We start from the raw sequence: 19,313 nt of genomic DNA, 5'->3' as shown, positions 1-19,313 counted from the left end.
CACTAAAACTGTCGTGCTGTTTCGCTGCACGTTAAGCCCTGTTCAATAACAAAGAAAAGGACGTGCATGTAACCCTATATTCGTACAATATCTGATATTGTCATATCCACACCCACTAATAGGCGAGAGCAATTCCAAAGAGATGCGGTGGCTTGGCACTTCTCCCCCCATAATAAACATATCTATTTTTCTTGTGAACGTGAGGATTAGACTTTTTTTGCGTGTTACCGTTTTGTGTCGTGTGGTTTGTGGTCCCGTTATACGCATGAAGTCATGACTTAAGACACGAGCGACTCCTAACTTAAGACTGTGGGGTTCTGTTAGTGGACGTTGGGTTCTGGGAGTGGACGTTGGGTTCTGGGAGTGGACCGTTGGGTTCTGTTAGTGGACGTTGGGTTCTGGGAGTGGACCGTGGGGTTCTGTTAGTGGACGTTGGGTTCTGGGAGTGGACCGTGGGGTTCTGTTAGTGGACGTTGGGTTCTGGGAGTGGACCGTGGGGTTCTGGGAGTGGACCGTGGGGTTCTGGGAGTGGAGCACAGCCACCTGTCCATCCAGTGTAGTTTAGAGGCACCGACACAGACACACAGTATGGACTGTTTGGATTTGCACTTCAGCACTTTGATTTGAAATGAAACATGAAACGATGCTTATTGAAGGTTTAAGTGGCAACGTTTAGATTTGGCCAGGACCTCTTTTACGTCTTCGTTGATGGATTATTGACTTCCGTTTACACAAGTGTACGCTTTGCATCACATCTTTGTGTTGTTCTCTGACTATTAGTTGCTATCTTAGAAACCCAAAAGGTCCACATTTGCCAAATGTCCATTCAGTCCAGGGTCCGGAACAGTGACGGTCGAAATCCAAAAACATAATTCCAACAAAAACATTTGACTTTTGCACAAAAGGAGATGTGGTCTGGCCTTATTTGTGTGAAAGGTTTTTTGTGGTTTAAACTTGGGCATAAAAGGTGTGAAGGCCAGGCGGAGGCACTGATGTAAGTGTTCATTAGTGAGTGTGCTCCAGTATTTGTTTTTTACCATATTCATGGTTGAAAAGGCAGACTCACAACAGTATGTTGAGGAATGCACTCTGTTGTTGTGTGACTGATCTAACTATTACACTGCATGTTGCTTGGTATGATGATTGCAGTTGGTTTATTTTTCTGGCCCTTACCTCAGACTTCTGGGGGTAATTTTGTTCGAAGTGTGCATGCTTTGTTTCATAGTGACGTTTCACGTTACCACTTTCGACAAGGCCAACCGTCTCGTTGCAGATTAAACACATCGGTTTTGTGCTCCCCACAGGCAGCAAAAATGCATACTTGTCAGTCGACTTGGTCTTAAATTCGGGATTTTTGGAATCAACTTTTCGTTTTTTGTCAGGTTTAAAGCACGCCATGATTTTTGTTTGCTGAGAAACAGATACTGTTCGACAAATCGATCTCCCCGCGTTGTTGACACACAACCTGCGTGCCCCACAACCTGCGTGCCCCACAGAGCTCACGGCCAACATTGAGTGAGTGAGTTGTCAAAGTGATGTTGTTATTACAGCTCTTCTTTGGACCTCTGGATTGGACACGGAAGATAGAAACCACATCGAGTAGGAAAAAAATAAAGGCCTATAGCGCGAAATCACACACTAATGAAAACTCGTTCGGATCATGATTCAATTAGAATGTTGATTTTGGCTTCGGTCCAAATTTGATTGCTTCTGGGTCTGGAATCGGAAAGGAGTCCGCCTATTGAGTACCCCTGTCTTACTCTATCAGTGAACAGTGAACTAACTCTGGCTTCGCCACCCTTGGTGTGGTCTTTTCTCCTCTCCTCTCCTCTCCTCTCCTCTCCTCTCCTCTTAACTAATCTTCTCTCCTCAGCCTTCCTTTCCTTCTATCTTCCTCCCTGTCCTCTCCTCCTCTTCTATCCTCTCCTTCTCTCCTCTCCTCCTCTTCTATCCTTTCCTCCCTGTCCTCTCCTCCTCCTCTCCTCTTTTATCCTTTCCTCCCTGTCCTCTCCTCCTTCTCTCCTCTCCTCCTCTTCTATCCTTTCCACCCTGTCCTCTCCTCCTCCTCTCCTCTCCTTCTCTCCTCTCCTCCTCTTTTATCCTTTACTCCCTGTCCTCTCCTCTCCTCCTTTCCTCTTCTATCCTTTACTCCCTCTCCTCTCCTCCTCTTCTATCCTTTCCTCCCTGTCCTCCTCTCCTCTTCTTTTCTTCTATCATTTCCTCCCTGTCCTCTCCTCCTCCTCTCCTTCTCTTCTATCCTTTCCTCCCTGTCCTCTCCTCCTCCTCTCCTCTCCTCCTCTTCTATCATTTCCTCCCTGTCCTCTCCTCCTTCTCTCCTCTCCTCCTCTTCTATCCTTTCCTCCCTGTCCTCTCCTCTCCTCCTCTTCTATCCTTTCCTCCCTGTCCTCTCCTCCTCCTCTCCTCTCCTCCTTTCTTCTTCTATCCTTCCTCCCTGTCCTCTCCTCTCCTCCTTTTCTATCCCACCCTTCATCTCTGCTCTCCATTCATCTCCCCTTTTTCTCCTCTCCCATCCTCTCTTCCCATCATTCCCCATCTCTTTCCCCCCCCCCCCCCCCCTCCCGTGGTCCTGGGCCTTGTTTGGACCTCCGTGGCGTTCCGTGGAGTGGGAGCGAGTGAACCGAGGACAAGTTAGCGTTAGGGCCCAGCCGCCGCTCTCTTAATCTCTCCATCTTGCGTCATGCGGCTGCTCCTATTTACTTTGCCTCTATCTCCTCCCTGTATCTGCTATGTGAAAATGGATGACACTCTCTCTCGCCTCAGACCTCTGGTCCTCATCTCCTCCCCCCCCCCCCCCCCCTTTTTTTTTTATCTCCTCCCGACTCCTTTCACGTCGTCCAGTTTGGCTCGCCGCTGTCTTGTCCCTGCGTCCTGTCCCGTCCTGTCATAAACATCTGCTCGGCCCGTGAAATGTATTGCTTCATAAACACATTAAAGTTTTGTTTATGGTCGCGTTTGAACGATGGGAGTTTAAACATTTTTCAGATGCGTGGTGGAGCGCCAAATTGAAGTGGCTGAGTTGGGGAGCGGCCAAAGCCTTTACCCCCCCCCCCCACCACCACCCCACACACACACACACACACACACAAACCCCTCGCTGACTGCTGTTTGTTTTGGAAAGGAACCTCTCAGCGTTTGACCCCACGAGAGTGGTGGTGATGCAAGCTGGGGCTATTCACAAGAATAGTGTCCATGGACACAAGAAGTGCCTTCTCAGAAATACTCACTCTCTCTCTTTCTCTCTCTCTCGTGTGTAAGGGGCCTTATCTGCCTGTGTCATCTGTGCTGCTGTTCAGTATGTTTGGGCCACCTCCCTGTCCTTTGTCCCATGCACCTGCCACTTACACACTTTCATCTAGTGTGTGTGTGTGTGTGTGTGTGTGTGTGTGTGTGTGTGTGGATGTACTATGAAGTACTTTGTGGTTCTGCTTTGTACGAAAAACTCATTGTTTAGACTGCTCAAGCAACGTAGCAGTAAAGTTCATGGCCTGTATCGTGCTGTATCGTAAGATCAGAACCTGCTGTTCTCTGCTGAATAGAGTTCTATTCACTGACTTGTTTTTTTCTCTTCTCTTCTGTTGTTCTCCGCAGTTCTTCAGCACTCTCTTCGCACCCCTGGGGTTCTTTGCTGACAAGATTGAAGGTTTCATGTTGACGCGGATTTGATGCCATTTGCCAGCTCCCCACACACACTCTCATACACCCTGACAGACACACACGCACGCACGCACGTGCAGAAAAAAAACAAACACTCCACTGAAATATGCCCTACAGAAATACAATACACACCAGACAACCTGTTGAAGGGGCCAAACCTCCCTCCGTGCACACAAACACACACACACACACACACACACACACACACACACACACACACACACACACTCACACACAGACAATATTTTGACTTCTGTCCTCTGTTTGCTGTGAAGCTGGTCTTGTATGTTTGCCGCCTCATCTACACATGAAAAGCCAGTCTTCTTCCTTGGGAGGATTTTACGAGAAAGAAAAAGGTAAAATAATTTCTCAGTGAGCCACAACTAGAACCCCATCCTGCATTCTCCAACTCCCCCTTTTGTTATGTTCAATAAGCATCCGAATGCTAAAAGCACAACACCAATAACACACACACAACACATGGGCATACTTCCACCCTCCTGGTCTACGAGGAAGCACTTTTCGCTTTTGATACGAAGGTAGCCGAACTCCAGCGAGAAGTAGAGACTGGAAAAGATCTGCTCCTCACCCAGGACCTTGTAGATCTGGTCCTGATCCTTGAGATGCAGTCTGGGAATGAAGAGGGCCCCACACAACCCCTCACACCCAGTGCCCACGTGTACACTGATAAGTCTTAAGCCCTCTCCATAAACCTGTGGGTCTGTTCCCTCTCCACCGCATTCCAGAGCAACGGTGTTCCTGTTAAAGGCCGCCGCAGCAGCTGAGGCGGGCACAGTGCAGGCCCACTTACGGACAGGACCAGAACCTGCTGTGTGGGAGGAGAAGAGAGTCAGCTGGAGCAGAAGCCCACAGACTCACACACACACACACACACACACACACACACACACACACACACTCACACACCCTTTCATGCTTTCTGAGACACAAGACACATCTTGCCCCCAAAGGCTCCAGCCAAGCCCGGCTCAACACGCTCGTTCGTGAGGTCCTCCGAAGAAACAAACTCTTGATTTACTATCCGTCTGGGCCGGCTGTGTATATACAACCTTCCGACCCGCTACCAGGGGTTGCCGTGGATTGATGCCTCGGTACTACGTCACCGTGGCAACCCGCCCTCGCGGCCACAGCACAGAAATGTAGACGAGGACCATCACTGGTCACGGAACAAGTGTCTGTAGGAATAGGGTTCCGCAGGCCCAAGTGAGGGACGGATCGGGCCCTCTACACGGGAAGTACCAGATCCCGGAACAAGGCGGCCATTTTGTGGTGTTGGGTCATGACCCATCACAACCCGATCAGATGCCAGATCAGGGGTGGATCCGTATGTCAGTTTGCTGTTTTCTAGGAGAACTGCCCTCACCCCTGAGCCACCAACAGCTCTGGAATTGGCTGAACTAAATGTCTCACGAGACGAGACGAGACGAGACGAGACGTGGGTATCTGTGGGGCAGAATGTAAAGAACCTCTTTGCCTCAGATGTGTCTCTGAAATCCCTCTAGACATGTGCCTTCCATCTCTGGCCCTGATTGGTCGGTTTTATTTATTTCCTCATTAAACCCCCACTGAGATTGTCATTTATTTATTCCAAACATTCCCAACAGGCCTTAAACTGGCACTATGATGCTGTTTTATACTGAGGACAGAAGTCAAACTATTGTAATTGTAGCATTGAAACATGTTAAAAACGAGGAATGGAGCTCTGATCAACTCGACTACTCAACTCCGAGAGGAAAATGTCTTACTGTCTGATGGCAGGCTAAACATCGACAGTCGTCGTAATCAATGGTATTGTTTGCTGAACAGCTGACAATAAAGTGGTGCTTAAAAAACAGTTGGAGTTTTTGCCTTGATTGTGGTTTTTTATTAAAAGCTTCGCAATCCACCGGCTCCCATTCTCGCTAGGCATATAAAAATGCAAGTCATGCGTGTGTGTGAAAGGTATGGTTCTTTGTGTGCATGTTTATTTGATCTTTGAGTGTGTTCAGAGTGGGGGGGCTGGTTGGAGTGATCTTGGAGTGCGTTCAGAGTGGGGGGGCTGGTTGGAGTGTGTTCAGAGTGGGGGGGCTGGTTGGAGTGGTGCACTAACGTAGCCCTCGCCTGCTCTCGTGTCGAGTCGAGGGTTGTTGCACTGCTGTATTTACGCTTCTGCATCCAAGAAGAGGCCCACGGGGACAGCTTCTCCTCAGGCTCCCTGAACTCACACTGACCCCCCCGAATGGACTCGGAGACCCCCGGGGACCACACAAATCAGCAGTGGCCTGACAGGGTTGGACTTACACGTCTGCGTCCCCGACTGCAGCGACTCCTGTTTTCCTTCTGTGCCCAAACAAGAGAGCGTGGCACTACCAAAGCCCAGGTTAGGGTTGCCGAGCACATCTGGCTAAAGTATTGCATGTAATACCAGATTACATATTAGCACAGAGTGCATTGTAAGTGTTATTTGAACACAAAAGTCATCAGTGTGACATAGCATATTGAAACTGGAATGATCCTAATCCTGAACCCAGTTTCATGTAAGTGCAAAGTATCAGTATTTAGTTACTTTACTTTAAATATCTTGCCACGCTCAGTTTTATGGTTACATTGTGCAAGTATGTGCATCCTATGTTGCCACATGTACAGTATGTGAAACATTTTCTGCAGATATCCAATCACTAATGTAAAAAATGCATTAAGCACTACCTCTTGCCAATTGGTAATATACTTGTTAGGACAAAAGATCTGTTTGTTTGCTGAAAAATGTAATGGTTCAAAAGAAAACCATATCTATATGAGGGTTCTCTGGTACATAAAACTATTAATGGATTTCACAGAAATTAAATAACATGAAATAAGAAGATGATGTATAGATAGAAGATCTTGAACCTTAACAGACTCTGAAGCCTAGATATTTGTCTGTACAGCACAGTTTTCGTTCACAAACCATGCTAAAATACAACGCTTTTCCATCTGACGAGGGTAGTGAAAGGGCGACCCGTGTGGCCCCACACTCAACCTCTGTACGTGTGAGATCTCACAGGGAACAAACTGTATTCCGTGTCTTGTTTACAAACATGCTCATGCTTCTGGAGGCGGAGGAGGAGGAGAAGCCGTGAATGCGAGCGACCCTCTGTCTATCACAGTCCCTGGGAACACAACCCCCCCCCCCCCCCCCCCCCCCCTGGTAAACAACAGAGCGGACTCAACAAGTGGCAGGGAGCTAGAGATCTGGGATTCAGTCTTACAACTCAAGGGTGAGGAGAACCAGCATACGCCTGTTGCTAGCACATTGACTTGGCTATCTAAGAGCAAAAGGCACTTGTTCCAATTGGCTCTATAGGCTCCTTGCCGAAATCTCATTTTGGATTGATTGTTTAAAGAAAAAGATGACGCAGAATTATTTAATTTACAGTTGTGACATTTTTTTATCATCCTCTAAACTGCTGACACAACAATCACTCAAGTGCCATGATTAAATCCACAATCTCCTTTGTTCCCTGGTCCCCTCAGTTGTTTTTGGTACTGAATTCTGGGCCGATGGATGGTCCTAGTTGTGGAGACGCTACTTTATCTTCTACTCAGTACCACCACACATGGAGAGGCCTATCACTGTGCTTTCTCTAGATGTGAGAAGTAATCCTTACAACACAAAGGGAGTCTTCATCCAGGTCATAGAGTAGAGTCTGAAGATTTGAGTGTTGAATCTCAAAGACGTAACGATTAAAGGCTTTCGTACGACACCATCCCTCTCCATCGACCCCTTCCCTGCTTCACACACAGCCCCCGTGGGCATTTGGGAGAGAGTCGCATTCTTGACAGCTGATTCACCAGATAAGGGTTTTTATGTGGTAATCCCCTGCAGCCAGCCTGGATATCTCAGTCCTGACAGAAGGCCTGGTAGTGCACCAGTCCAGGCCCTCCTGGGAGGCCTTCCATGCACGTCCCCAAGGGGGTTAAGTGTATACTGCACTAAACTCCGCTATAAATCTGCCCTATGGACCCCATTGAGATGCCGATGACCTTTCACCCCGGTGCTCTCTCACACTCACGAACAGGTAATGCCGTGCCGGTTCTCTCTTTCTCCCTCCTCTCTCTCTCTCTCTCAGTATGTGGCTCTGAATAGTTTTCTAACAGTGCTGGATGTGAGGAGGGTAAGTTGACTGTTGTGACCGCATGGCGGGAAAAAATGTTTGATTTACAGAGGCGGTGCATTGCATACAACTTCCAGTTTGTCAATCTCCCGGGAATTGTAGAATGAATATTTGTTTTTTTCTCTAACAGTCAGTCTGGCTCCACTGTTTTGAGTCTGGATGCTGTGTTGTGCAGGATGATTGTGGGGTATGAGTTGATAATTCATGACCTATTGTATGAGAGTGTTATAACTTTGGACCTTCTTAAATTAAACTTTGTTTGTCTAAATATGACTTCCAGCGGGGAGAGGCGGCCGGGCTCAAGCGGAAATAAATCCAACTTCATTAAAGTCATCGGGCAGACCACCCACAAAAATGAGAATTGGCTCGTCGTTCTCTGTCAAGACACATCATTGCTAATACACCCTATCTCACTAACGAGGAGTAATTGCTGTGGCCACTTGGCTCCGAAAGCTTGTGTTGTCTCATCCTGAACTCATGTCTCATCCTAAACGCTTGTGTTCAGAGCTCCAGGAAAGACCTTTGCAGTTCCTCCATAAATCCTTATCTTCGTTAATGGGGTCTCTACGAGGAAATGGAAAAATGAACGGAGCTGGCAGGACTCTTTCTGTGGGACCCCATCATTTTCAACACTAGACAGACGCTGCCTGGGGAGCCATTCGACAGCGCTCGCAAGTAAACATACACTTCTCCGAGTTTCTCCTTCACATCTCTGCAACATGGACCTTTGGCTTCGAGAGGTGTGAAACCAAAAAATGTCAAGAAAAAAAGACGTCTGACAAACTTTGGCTCCAAGGGTTTTCACAAGAGCTGCAGAATAAGCAGTTACGTCACATTTTAAGAGTCGGAAATATTTCCTTTTTGGATGCAAGCTTGAGAACAAAATTTAGCAACAATACATTCCCTCCCAGTCCCAATGTTTTTTAAGATGTTCTTCAGTCTCAAGTGCCAGACGTGTGTTACTTCAGAGTTAAGATTTGGCAAGAATCAGTTTCTAGAAAACTCTGAGCTAGGGCCTTCATGTTAAAGCCCTCATTAACACTTTCCCGATGCATTCTTGCACAATACACTACACTACCAGCAAAAAGCACTTGGTTCCTTAGTCAAATAATAGTTTCTAATTCTATAATTCATACATAAGGCTTTAGATAGTAACGATAAGCCAATATAGCCTAATAGGACTTCATAAAAGACGGTTTTGAGTATTTCATAATGTTGACCTGCAGTGTCATCCTGCACCTTTACCATAAGCAGTTTGAAGATGTGGTGGCATGCTATGATTGATGATCGCAGTCATACGCAGAGGCCATTGCAGTCATACGCAGTCCCATCTGGGCCTATGTGATCATCCGACCTTTTCACCCACTCGCTATAGCACTGTCTGTCTTTGCCTCTGACACTATTTTAGGAATTCAGGGCGGCCATTTTGTGACATCATGCTGGCTGTTGTGTTTCAAAATGAATAAAGGAGAATGCTAGTCATGGCCAACTGGCTATTTTTACCTCCTCAGTCTTTTGCGAGCACAACACCTTCATAGGTAACTTGCTGCTTGCGTGAGGATTTGACCACAACAGCAAGACCCTAAAAACAGCTTCAGAGAATAGATTTGTCATCTGAGGGAGTTTGTTTCCTGTATATCTTCCAGCCGTGTCAACTGGGGAGCATTTGAAGGGTCCCGTCACATGACTTGTATTTTTGTGTACAATGCCAAAGCAGTAGGCCTACCATCCAAATGATCGTCCTGAGATAGCAGATGACTATGATACTGACGTGTCCCTTTTCGTACACAGATCTGGTCCATAGTTATCAGTTATTTGGGTCACCTTAGTTATTTAAGCCATATAGCACGAGTGGGAGTGGGGTAGGCAAGGGATAATCCCACGGGTGGTGTTCGGCCGTAGCCATCGAGGCCGAAGGCCGAGTGGCGTAGGCAACAACACCCGTGGGATTATCCCTTACCTACCCCACTCCCACGAGTGCTATATTGCTTTTATAAAACAATTCTACCGTCAACAAATTAACATTTCAACACGAAGTTATTGATTAAAAATGGTTTATTTCGCCATTGTTTCTCCGCAACAAAAAATAGTTCCATTGTCAACGTCTTGGTTTGGAATTTTAAAAACTTTGAATTAACAGTTATCATCAATGCGAATGTTTCATCGCGGAGTGATTTATTTTTAGCTGTGAAAAGTCCCGTAACTGTAGCTATGTTGACGAATAACCTATAGCATGGAACGTCTCTCGTCCAATCAGAAACAGCTAAATTACGCGCTAGAACCCAATTGTTTTATAATTAATTATAAACCCACAAAACAGTCCCACAAAGAAAGTAATCGTGAATCCCCTCAACATAACAAATGAAACTTAACCCACCTGTTCATATAAAGCGCTTTTCTTCACAGTCATGATAAATATATAAATGTTTATACATATATATCATAATACATAATACATTTCAATCCAGTGACAAACAATTTTAATCATTAATTACATTTGATCGTTATTTTCAAAATCCAATCAAGGAGTTATCAATTGTAAGAAAGGGGTAAAAAATATAACAGTGCTCTTCATATTGTGATGTCAGAGATAGTGAATCAAGTGCTTTAGATATGCAGTGGTCTTACCTTCATCAAAATACAGTCACAAGACATATCACGGTGAACCCATAATAGACCTGCGTTAACTATATTCAGAGCACAGATACTATTTACAGAAAAACTCAGGGAAGACCTATCAACTTTACACAGTTGTATTGGTGATATATTGCTCTCTCGTGATTGTTTTGTGCTTTGAATGCACATTTAATATCTTCCCTTGTTTAGTTACATATGTTGGATTTATAGTGGTGGTTGGTTAAATCCTTTGTGGTTAAAGGGGAAATACATGAGTACCTTACAGCACAAATTATGACCTCTGCAATAAGCTTAATTCCTTGGTTCCGTTCCATTAATTCGAGAGTCACTAACTTTCCGTCCTGAAGTCGCAGGTTGGGCAGAGCCCACAGATGTACTCTGATCTGAAACCAAGTGGTCTCACAAATATGGATAAATCACCAAACACAAGTATCGCGTTTCACCATTCTACACACTTCAGTGTCCACTGGGGAAGTGTCTTCAGCACTCTGCAAGCAGAAAAACCCACGTCCTTATCTGAGATCAAAGTTTATACTTCCAAACCAGGAACCCCTTTGAGTTCCGTGGATTTCATCTCACCCTTCAAACCAAAACACTTTACTCAGACTTCAGAAAAAGGCCACTCCTGCACGCCATAACACCTACCTACACATCTCTCTCAAAGCACCCTCTTTTATCTAAACGAGCCCCCAGATGCTTTTTTTTCTTCTTTTCTTTCAGTGCTTAGTTAGGGGCAGTCAGAAAAAACAATGTGCCAAAGGCGTGCTAAGAGGTGCATGTTGGAGTCTGGAGGATTAGAGGTATAGACTACATATCCCAGAATGCATTGTCCCACTTTTGAAAACACAAATAAAAAGTCCTGAGAGAGAAAGAGAAGGGGGGACTGAAACTTTCGGGGAAGGTGAGCACTCAGGTGAGGTCCAGCCAGTCGGGGCGCTTGTGAGGCTTGCAGGTGTGGACGTCCACGACGTCCTCGCAGTCGTTGCACTCTACGGCGCAGCACCACTTGAACTTGCACTCGCACTTGGTGACGCTCTTCATCCTCGTCGTGTCGTACCCCCGACCGCAGCACATGACCTCACAGCCGTCCATCCCCCTGGAAGACTTGTTGCACACCCTTCCTGCTGTGCCCAGCGAACCTGCAACACAAGGGAAGAGCTCTTAAAGTGTCTCATAGCAACACAAGGGAAGAGCTCTTAAAGTGTCTCTTAGCAACACAAGGGAAGAGCTCTTAAAGTGTCTCTTAGCAACACACGGGAAGAGCTCTTAAAGTGTCTCTTAGCAACACAAGGGAAGAGCTCTTAAAGTGTCTCTTAGCAACACAAGGGAAGAGCTCTTAAAGTGTCTCTTAGCAACACAAGGGAAGAGCTCTTAAAGTGTCTCTTAGCAACACAAGGGAAGAGCTCTTAAAGTGTCTCTTAGCAACACAAGGGAAGAGCTCTTAAAGTGTCTCTTAGCAACACAAGGGAAGAGCTCTTAAAGTGTCTCTTAGCAACACAAGGGAAGAGCTCTTAAAGCGTCTCTTAGCAACACACGGGAAGAGCTCTTAAAGTGTCTCTTAGCAACACAACGGAAGAGCTCTTAAAGTGTCTCTTAGCAACACAACGGAAGAGCTCTTAAAGTGTCTCTTAGCAACACAAGGGAAGAGCTCTTAAAGTGTCTCTTAGCAACACAAGGGAAGAGCTCTTAAAGTGTCTCTTAGCAACACAAGGGAAGAGCTCTTAGAGTGTCTCTTAAAGTGCCAGTTCTGACAGGATGATGAGTACAGTCATGTAAGTCATTTGTTCCCAGGATTTGTCATTTCTTGATGGCAACAGGCGATCATAGTGCCAATTCCAGCTTCTCACCCTTAAACTTTTCTGCCTGCACTGAGCCGATGTTTTGTGTCTAAGCAATGGATCCAGTCATCTCCATCTATTCAATTCATTTAAAATAAATAAAATAATTTAGGTGTAATGAGGATTTATCATGTTACAGATTAGATTAACAAGACTCATTACACAGATATTCCTAGTTATTTAAAATTTCAGGGGTCAATTCTGAGTTCTGTTCCCAGAAAGCAGTGGACTACATATGAACGCTATGCAAACCTTTGCCAACCACTCAGGCTGCCTCAAATAAATGTGAGATAAATATGTAAAGGTTGTGGCTATTGTAAGAGGTTTAAACCTCCAGGACCCACATTGCACGAACATGAGTCCAGTCAGTGGCGCTTGTGACGGGCTCTTTCTACTTGGCCGACCCTATTCTCAGCCGGCCAGACAAGAGTTTACCGCTTTGTGACAGTACAACATCTGGAGACAACTAGTATAGAATTCTTATGGAAGCTAATGCTAACAAGGCTTGTTTTCCAGCCCATAACTTCTGAAACACTAGACTCACTTTCTTCTGCTTTCTGTATCTGTGCTATTATTTTTCGCCCCAGCCTCGTGATGCATTGGATAGGTTTGTTGTGTTTCAATCACACAACACGATGATGGTTCTCAACTACAAATTCTCCCTTGTGTCTCCAGGCTTATATTGTGGTATATATATCTGGCACCTCAAAGATAGCTTTGCTAAAACGGCAAGATCTGCTCCTCAGAGGTATCTTATCTAAGATGTCTTTTTCTCATGGGACAAATGACTTGAGATCACGTTAGCATTCATAATCTAAACACGTGGCAAAAGCAATTTCAATACATTTTTAACGCCTCAGATTAGGCGTGATCTTCTTGGGGGTGAGGTGTTTTGTGGATTGCACTGGACCTTCACAGCTCAGTCATTCACTCACCTGCTGCCCTGTCCAGTAGACAGTAATCCGGCGAGTGTTCCACGTACACCAAGTCATTTTTGGGGTTCCCCTTGAAGTCTTTGTCTGCTACCGTGAACCCTGTTCCGTCCTGGTTCATGGTGACCTCCACGGCCGTGTTGTACTTCTTCCTCAGGTAGTCTCCGGTGCGCCGAAAGTCAGACATGGTCAACCAGCACGTCCTGAGCGCACAGGACCCGCTCACCCCGTGGCATTTGCACTCCAGCTTCATGAAGCGTTTCACTGCCTGGAACACACACACACACACACACACACACACACACACACACGGTCTTCATTTAATGAGCTTCACACCAACACATGACATGACTTCTAACTGGAAATGACACCGTGGAGAACAGTGATTCAGCAAGGGAAATGTCTTTTGAAAGGAGTACAGTTGAGTACTAACATGACATTTATCCCATGACTCAGTCAACTGAGAGACACTCACACATCCTGACTGCCTACTCTGCCTGGTTGAATGATTGCTACCTTGTCCACATGACAACCCGCCACCACCAATGAAATGCCTCATAACTAGCTGTGTGACTTTAGTAAGCTCAAACTTACCATCCTTCCACAGCGGTTGTTGTGGAGATTCATCAGTGCCCGGGCATCTTTTACCATCCTCTCCCTGGCGTCCACGAAGGCCTTGGCGAACTTGATGCCGTAGTTGATGTTGTCACTGCAGCCGCCCCAGTCGAAGTCGCCCTTGTCGTCGCTAGCGCGGCCCCTCTTGTGAGAGTCACAGCTGCATATCTTTAACTCCCCCTGGCTGCAGGCTCGTGTAATGGCATAGACCACCCCGGCGGAAGAGATGGCGTACACGAACGCGGCCTCACGACTGCCTGGGTAGGACATTAAAGCAGAGCATGTCTGACTGCGTATAACGAGACACGGGTTGCTAAAACATGTACGCAGTGTTATGGTTGCCCGATGACTATGATCTGTCATCCCTCAAAACCCACTGACATTTGCTAATTTTAAAAACTGTTTAAATAAATACTGTCAGTCCAGTTAGTACTGTGAGTGCATGTGCGTTCTCTGCCAAGCGGACTTCCTTGTGAGAATAAACTTTATAATCTTAAGAGCCTTGGAAACACTGTAAGACAGAGTGGATGTAAGTTAGTTATTGCTGACATATCGTAATAACTCTCTTGTTACACAGTAGTACCAGTCGCTAATTTCACTGTGCGCCTCAACTGCAGATCATAGCTTTCAAATTCAGAGTAATATATTGTACGTGAACTATCTCTTTTAACTTTGTTTTTCATTTGGTGTGGTCCAGCTCTCACATGTGTTCTTCTGATCCTTTGTTGATCGCTTCATCGTATTGACTTATGACTTGTTAAAAAAAGACTAGACACGACGTTGGACCTCTCTCTCTTTCTCTCTCCATCTATTCCCACCTTTACCTTTCTCCCTCCCTCCCTCCCTCCCTCTCTCTCTCTCTCTCTCTCTCTCTCTCTCTCTCTCTCTCTCTCTCTCTCTCTCTCTCTCTCTCTCTCTCTCTCTCTCTCTCTCTCTCTCTCTCTCTCTCTCTCTCTCAGTCACAGGTTGGATGGATGTGTTTTCGGTTGGGGCCGTGGAGAAAGAGATTGAGGGTTATTAGGGCTGGCTCGGCTATCGGCCCTGTTTTCATTCACCCGCACGCAGCGAAGCAGAACACAGGCAATCTGTCAGGCAGTGGGGCTTTGTCAGTCCGCCAGAGACGTCTCCCCAAATATTTACATCTCCTATTACTGTTTATACATCAGCCCTGTAGATCCTTCTATCTGCTACTTGTATTTGGAGAATATCCACCCCTCGAAAAATCCCCCCCACCCTTCCAGGAAAGTTGAGACGAGAATTTAGTTTTTTTTTTCTCTCCTTCTTCTCGTTCACCCTTGACACCTTTTCTGATAGTACCGTCTCGTATCTTTAAAACGGCGCTACCTCCTCACTGCCACTGCACGATATTTACAGTCTTTCAGACTCGAGAACTTCTGGTTCCCGTCGTTAGACAGAGTGAATCAAATTGCATGTTAGGCTACCACCAAAGCACCCCCGAGGAATATTTAAAATGAAAGGAGAATGTTCTGGAGACTGTGCCTGCGTGGCCCAAAGAACTGCTGCATGTGTCAGCTCACATGTGCACAGGGAACAGACACACACACACACACACACACACACACACACACACACACACACACACACACACACACACACACACACACACACACACACACACACACAAACACAGAGAACAGAGGCACCATCCTGGCTTTGGCCTACAAATGAGCGTCTTTCTACTTTAGACTTTATACAGAATCAAGATTAATGGCGGAACATGTAGAACAAGTTTCAGTCCACAAAGCTCTAACCTTTTAACATTCTCACACACACACACACACAAACACACACACACACACACACATACACACACACACACACACACACACAGTCACAAACAGTCACAAACACACACACACACAGTCACAAACAGTCACAAACACTGTCACATACACACACACACTCACACACACACACACACACTCACACACACACTCACACACACACACACACACACACACACACACACACACACACAGTCACACACACACACACACACACACACCATCAGCCACACATACTTACTGCGTAGCATGACTCGGCCAAACACTGTGTGGTCTCGGTCGAGAGTGCTGCAGTTCCAGCGGTGGTGGCGGAACTGGTGCTGGCACTCGCGGATCCACTCCTTGGCGCCCTCCCCGATGGAGCGCATGAGGTCCGGGTGGCGCTGGCAGAGCTGCCGCTGCTTGTTCACCAGGCCCGGAATGTTGTCACATATCACCCGCGCCCCAAGAGCCCCGATGTACCTGCAGGAGGGGGGGGGGGGGGGGGGCACAATGTCACCATGTCACATTCTCAACAGGCACATTGTTTTTACCCCTCAAAACACCCCCGGGGTCTGACACAGGCTAATACTTTAAAAGGAAAAACCTCAATGTCAAATTGAGTCAGTTTTGTTATAGTGTTCCAGACGGCCCGGGCACAGAGGCAGTGACGGAGACAGCTCAGGGCTGTTTCAGTAACCCGTAAATGACCCAAAGACCAGCAGCCCCCCCCCCCCCCCTTCCCCTCTTTTCCATTGAAAGCCACTGTACCAAACGGGTGCGCCGACTGGAGCCATGGCGGCAGACGGTTTATGCCGTGCTCACAAAGCCTTGTCTCCTGCCGGCCGGATGTCATTATCCGCTCAATCGTGGCCACATTTCGTGTCACCGGCGGGTCCGACCGGGCCCACCGGCTGAAGCGGAGAGGGATCTCTTTCCACTCCTCTTATGGCCGTCCTCGGCCCAGTCTCCCTCCGGCACGACTCGTCCAGGGCAGGCAGCTATGCTGAGCAGGGGCGTTGTGTTTATTTTCCACGCACACACACACACACACACCAGCACACACACACACACAGACCAGCTCCTCAGGACCCCTTGCTTTTCAGCTTGTGTCGGCCCCAGCTGGGAGGGTCGGCCGTGCGGATGCCAAGAACTCAGAGCATAAATGATTGCAATGATGACAACAATCCATCCCCCTCAGCCCTTTAAGGCATAAATTACGATTATGGAAGTATTTGTCTCCCACACTCTGGCTATTGTAACCCTCTCAGCAGGGGCACTTTTGGGGCCAAACTGTCAGGTGGGGATATGTGAATCATATTTTTTAGGGGGCAAAAGGGGTGATGTAGTTGCTTCAACAGTTGCTAAGCAGAACATGGTCAATCACTCCAATTTATGCCAGCGCCTGTATTTTACACGGTTGGACGTAGACTCTCTCTCTGTGTGTGTGTGTGTGTGTGTGTGTGTGTGTGTGTGTGTGTGTGTGTGTGTGTGTGTGTGTGTGTGTGTGTGTGTGTGTGTGTGTGTGTGTGTGTGTGTGTGTGTGTCTGACAACCATGAAATTAATTGGACACAGTGACGTCATGACTATCACAACTGCACAGCCAAGTGTGATGGACTGTAGAGCTTCGGTGCAAGGGAGGGTTGGGGGTTGAGCAGTCAGTGGGTCAAAGCTGGTCAGATACCCTTGAAGACACTAGAGGTGGAGGTGGACTATAAGCTGCCTCCTGGGCACTAGGCTCCATTAGTGTAAGCCTTCTGCCTGTCTATAAAATACAACTGTGTGAGTCGGTGAAATACTATAATGTCAAATTCTACCACACAGAAATGTTCTTTATCAAGATTTCTCAACACCAAGAGAAAAGAAAGAAAGAAACCCGGAGACGTCTTTCCCGACTTATTGTAATTTTTTCAGAAATGCCTCCCGTCTGCTTATTATCAGAGGAAAGTGTCCAGTCTCCTGTATTTGTTTTTACGTGTGATTTATTAAGCGCCTACCACAGACTTGCGGTGCGGTGTGTTGGGTTTCAGTGGCTTGTTATTATTCTATGCCGGGATTGGCGGGATGTGAACCCTTACATGTCCTGACTAGTCCTATGGACTGTGCCCTGGAGAAATCACACAAGAGCACATCTGAACGCACCACAGCCCCTACCTGTCTTTCCCGCTTAGTGCGACTGGGAATGGAAAGCCCCGCTCACCATTAATCTTAATGAAGAAATATCCTCAAGGGTCCCCAGCGCCCGCTCTTGGTAACTCAACACGCTCGCTTCACTTACCGTGGAGCGGACTAATTTGATTTCTTGACTTGTTCTGTTTGATGTTTGCAAGAGCAACGTGGCTTTTTTTCTGATCACGCATCCCAATACTTCAGCCTTCCATAGCCTAATGAATTAGGGTCGATTTTTTTTTTTGTTCCAAACATTGTTTTTCTTTTTTTTTCATCCAACAACGTCTTGCTTATAAATGGTACTTGGAAAACCTTACTCATGGAAACAAAGCTAAGAGTACAAATAGTAATTATGTTTGTTGTAAGTGAAAATTAGGACTTAGGACTCTAGAATAATAATGTATGCAATTTTAACATCTAAAGAAATACTGTAAAGGTACAACATGTTTCATAGACGAGAAGCAGACATTGATATCTCTATAATCAAATCACTAACATCCTTTCAAGCATTTGCATTTTAAACTAATTTCTAGTTTGCAACAACTCGTAGCCTAATTGGCAATGATTTCATCCATACCGAAATAAAACATACGTCGACATGAAAGCATTCTTACCACCAAGATGAGTCCACTCTCGGCGTGAATATCAAAAGAAGTAGAATGAAATGTACGTATATCCTGGAGGTAGCAGGTGTAGAATTAGAAGCTATCCTCCTGTTTCGAGATGACGGTCTTAATTCCATCCGCCTCGAGGTGACCGATGGATTCCTCGTTGTCCTCTGGACTTTGGTGAACTCCATCACTTCGGTTTTGTTTTCCATTCAGTTTATACTTCCAGGTAAATAATCCGAATGACGTCTGGCAGGTTTTAAATAATTGAAGATTACGTTGTTCGAGTAGATGACGAGAAGATTTCACAGTTTTTAGAGCTGCTCCACTGTCATGTTAAGGACCGCTGCTTACCAAGTTATTTTACAACTCATAGTTGTTTTCAATCCGATTTCTTAATTTGGAACTATCACCTCATTACTTATATTTTTCAGTGCCACTTCTTCATTAGCAGCAATATAAAGTTGTCTCTCATGCGCGTTTGAAGTAAGAATCCAAACCCCATTCCTTGATGGCGCCCCTCTCCCCAATATATTTTATAGACTCAGTATTTCCTTTTAAGACTGGTGTGGGCTGAAATGCGGTTTATTAGAATAAACCACCGGCAGGGTAGAAGGGAGGAGGGGAGATTAAATTAATATCCCCCAGTTTCTGTCCTCTCATTGGATAAAGTCAGCAACTGTGAAGCCCCCGGGTGAATGGGAAAAGTTGTGCTCCGCGCCGCGCTGCAGTTTGGAATGAGGATGCGCCGGCAAATTCTACCTACTCTAGGTCACATGTTGGCTTTCATTGAGGTTGAAACTCCCGTTTGTGTTGTTTCCTACTAACCTCTACCGTTGGTAACAATGCGTGTGGCAAAGCCTCCTGCAATTAAATATCATTATCAGATGTTGCTTTGAC

At 46.2% G+C, this 19,313-nt stretch overlaps 2 protein-coding genes across 3 annotated transcripts in view; one reads left to right on the top strand and one right to left on the bottom strand.

The window, feature by feature from the left end:
- st7l (suppression of tumorigenicity 7 like) overlaps window positions 1–5,382 on the top strand; it is a gene marked incomplete at its 5' end in the record, with an annotated part of 26,682 nt that extends 21,300 nt beyond the window's left edge. For both annotated transcript variants that reach the window (XM_080846653.1, XM_080846654.1), the window contains one exon: window positions 3,610–5,382. In XM_080846653.1, the coding sequence (XP_080702779.1) occupies window positions 3,610–3,684 (75 nt within the window). In that variant the 3' untranslated portion in view covers window positions 3,685–5,382. The remainder of the gene's footprint in view (window positions 1–3,609) is intronic.
- A 5,993-nt stretch (window positions 5,383–11,375) lies between these two features.
- On the bottom strand, window positions 11,376–18,625 carry wnt2ba (wingless-type MMTV integration site family, member 2Ba; the record flags this gene model as incomplete). The annotated part of the gene is made up of 5 exons (XM_080846668.1): window positions 11,376–11,605; window positions 13,240–13,504; window positions 13,831–14,108; window positions 15,898–16,118; window positions 18,420–18,625. The coding sequence occupies 5 exons, from the start codon at window positions 18,623–18,625 to the stop codon at window positions 11,376–11,378; spliced, it is 1,200 nt and encodes a 399-aa protein (XP_080702794.1).
- Window positions 18,626–19,313: the final 688 nt, after the last annotated feature.

The sequence above is a fragment of the Sprattus sprattus genome, assembly GCF_963457725.1.
Source record: "Sprattus sprattus genome assembly, chromosome: 10".
In the NCBI taxonomy this organism is placed as follows: Eukaryota; Metazoa; Chordata; class Actinopteri; order Clupeiformes; family Clupeidae; genus Sprattus; species Sprattus sprattus.
The sequence above is the reverse complement of the archived record's forward strand: the minus strand, read 5'-3'. Positions and strand labels throughout refer to the sequence as shown.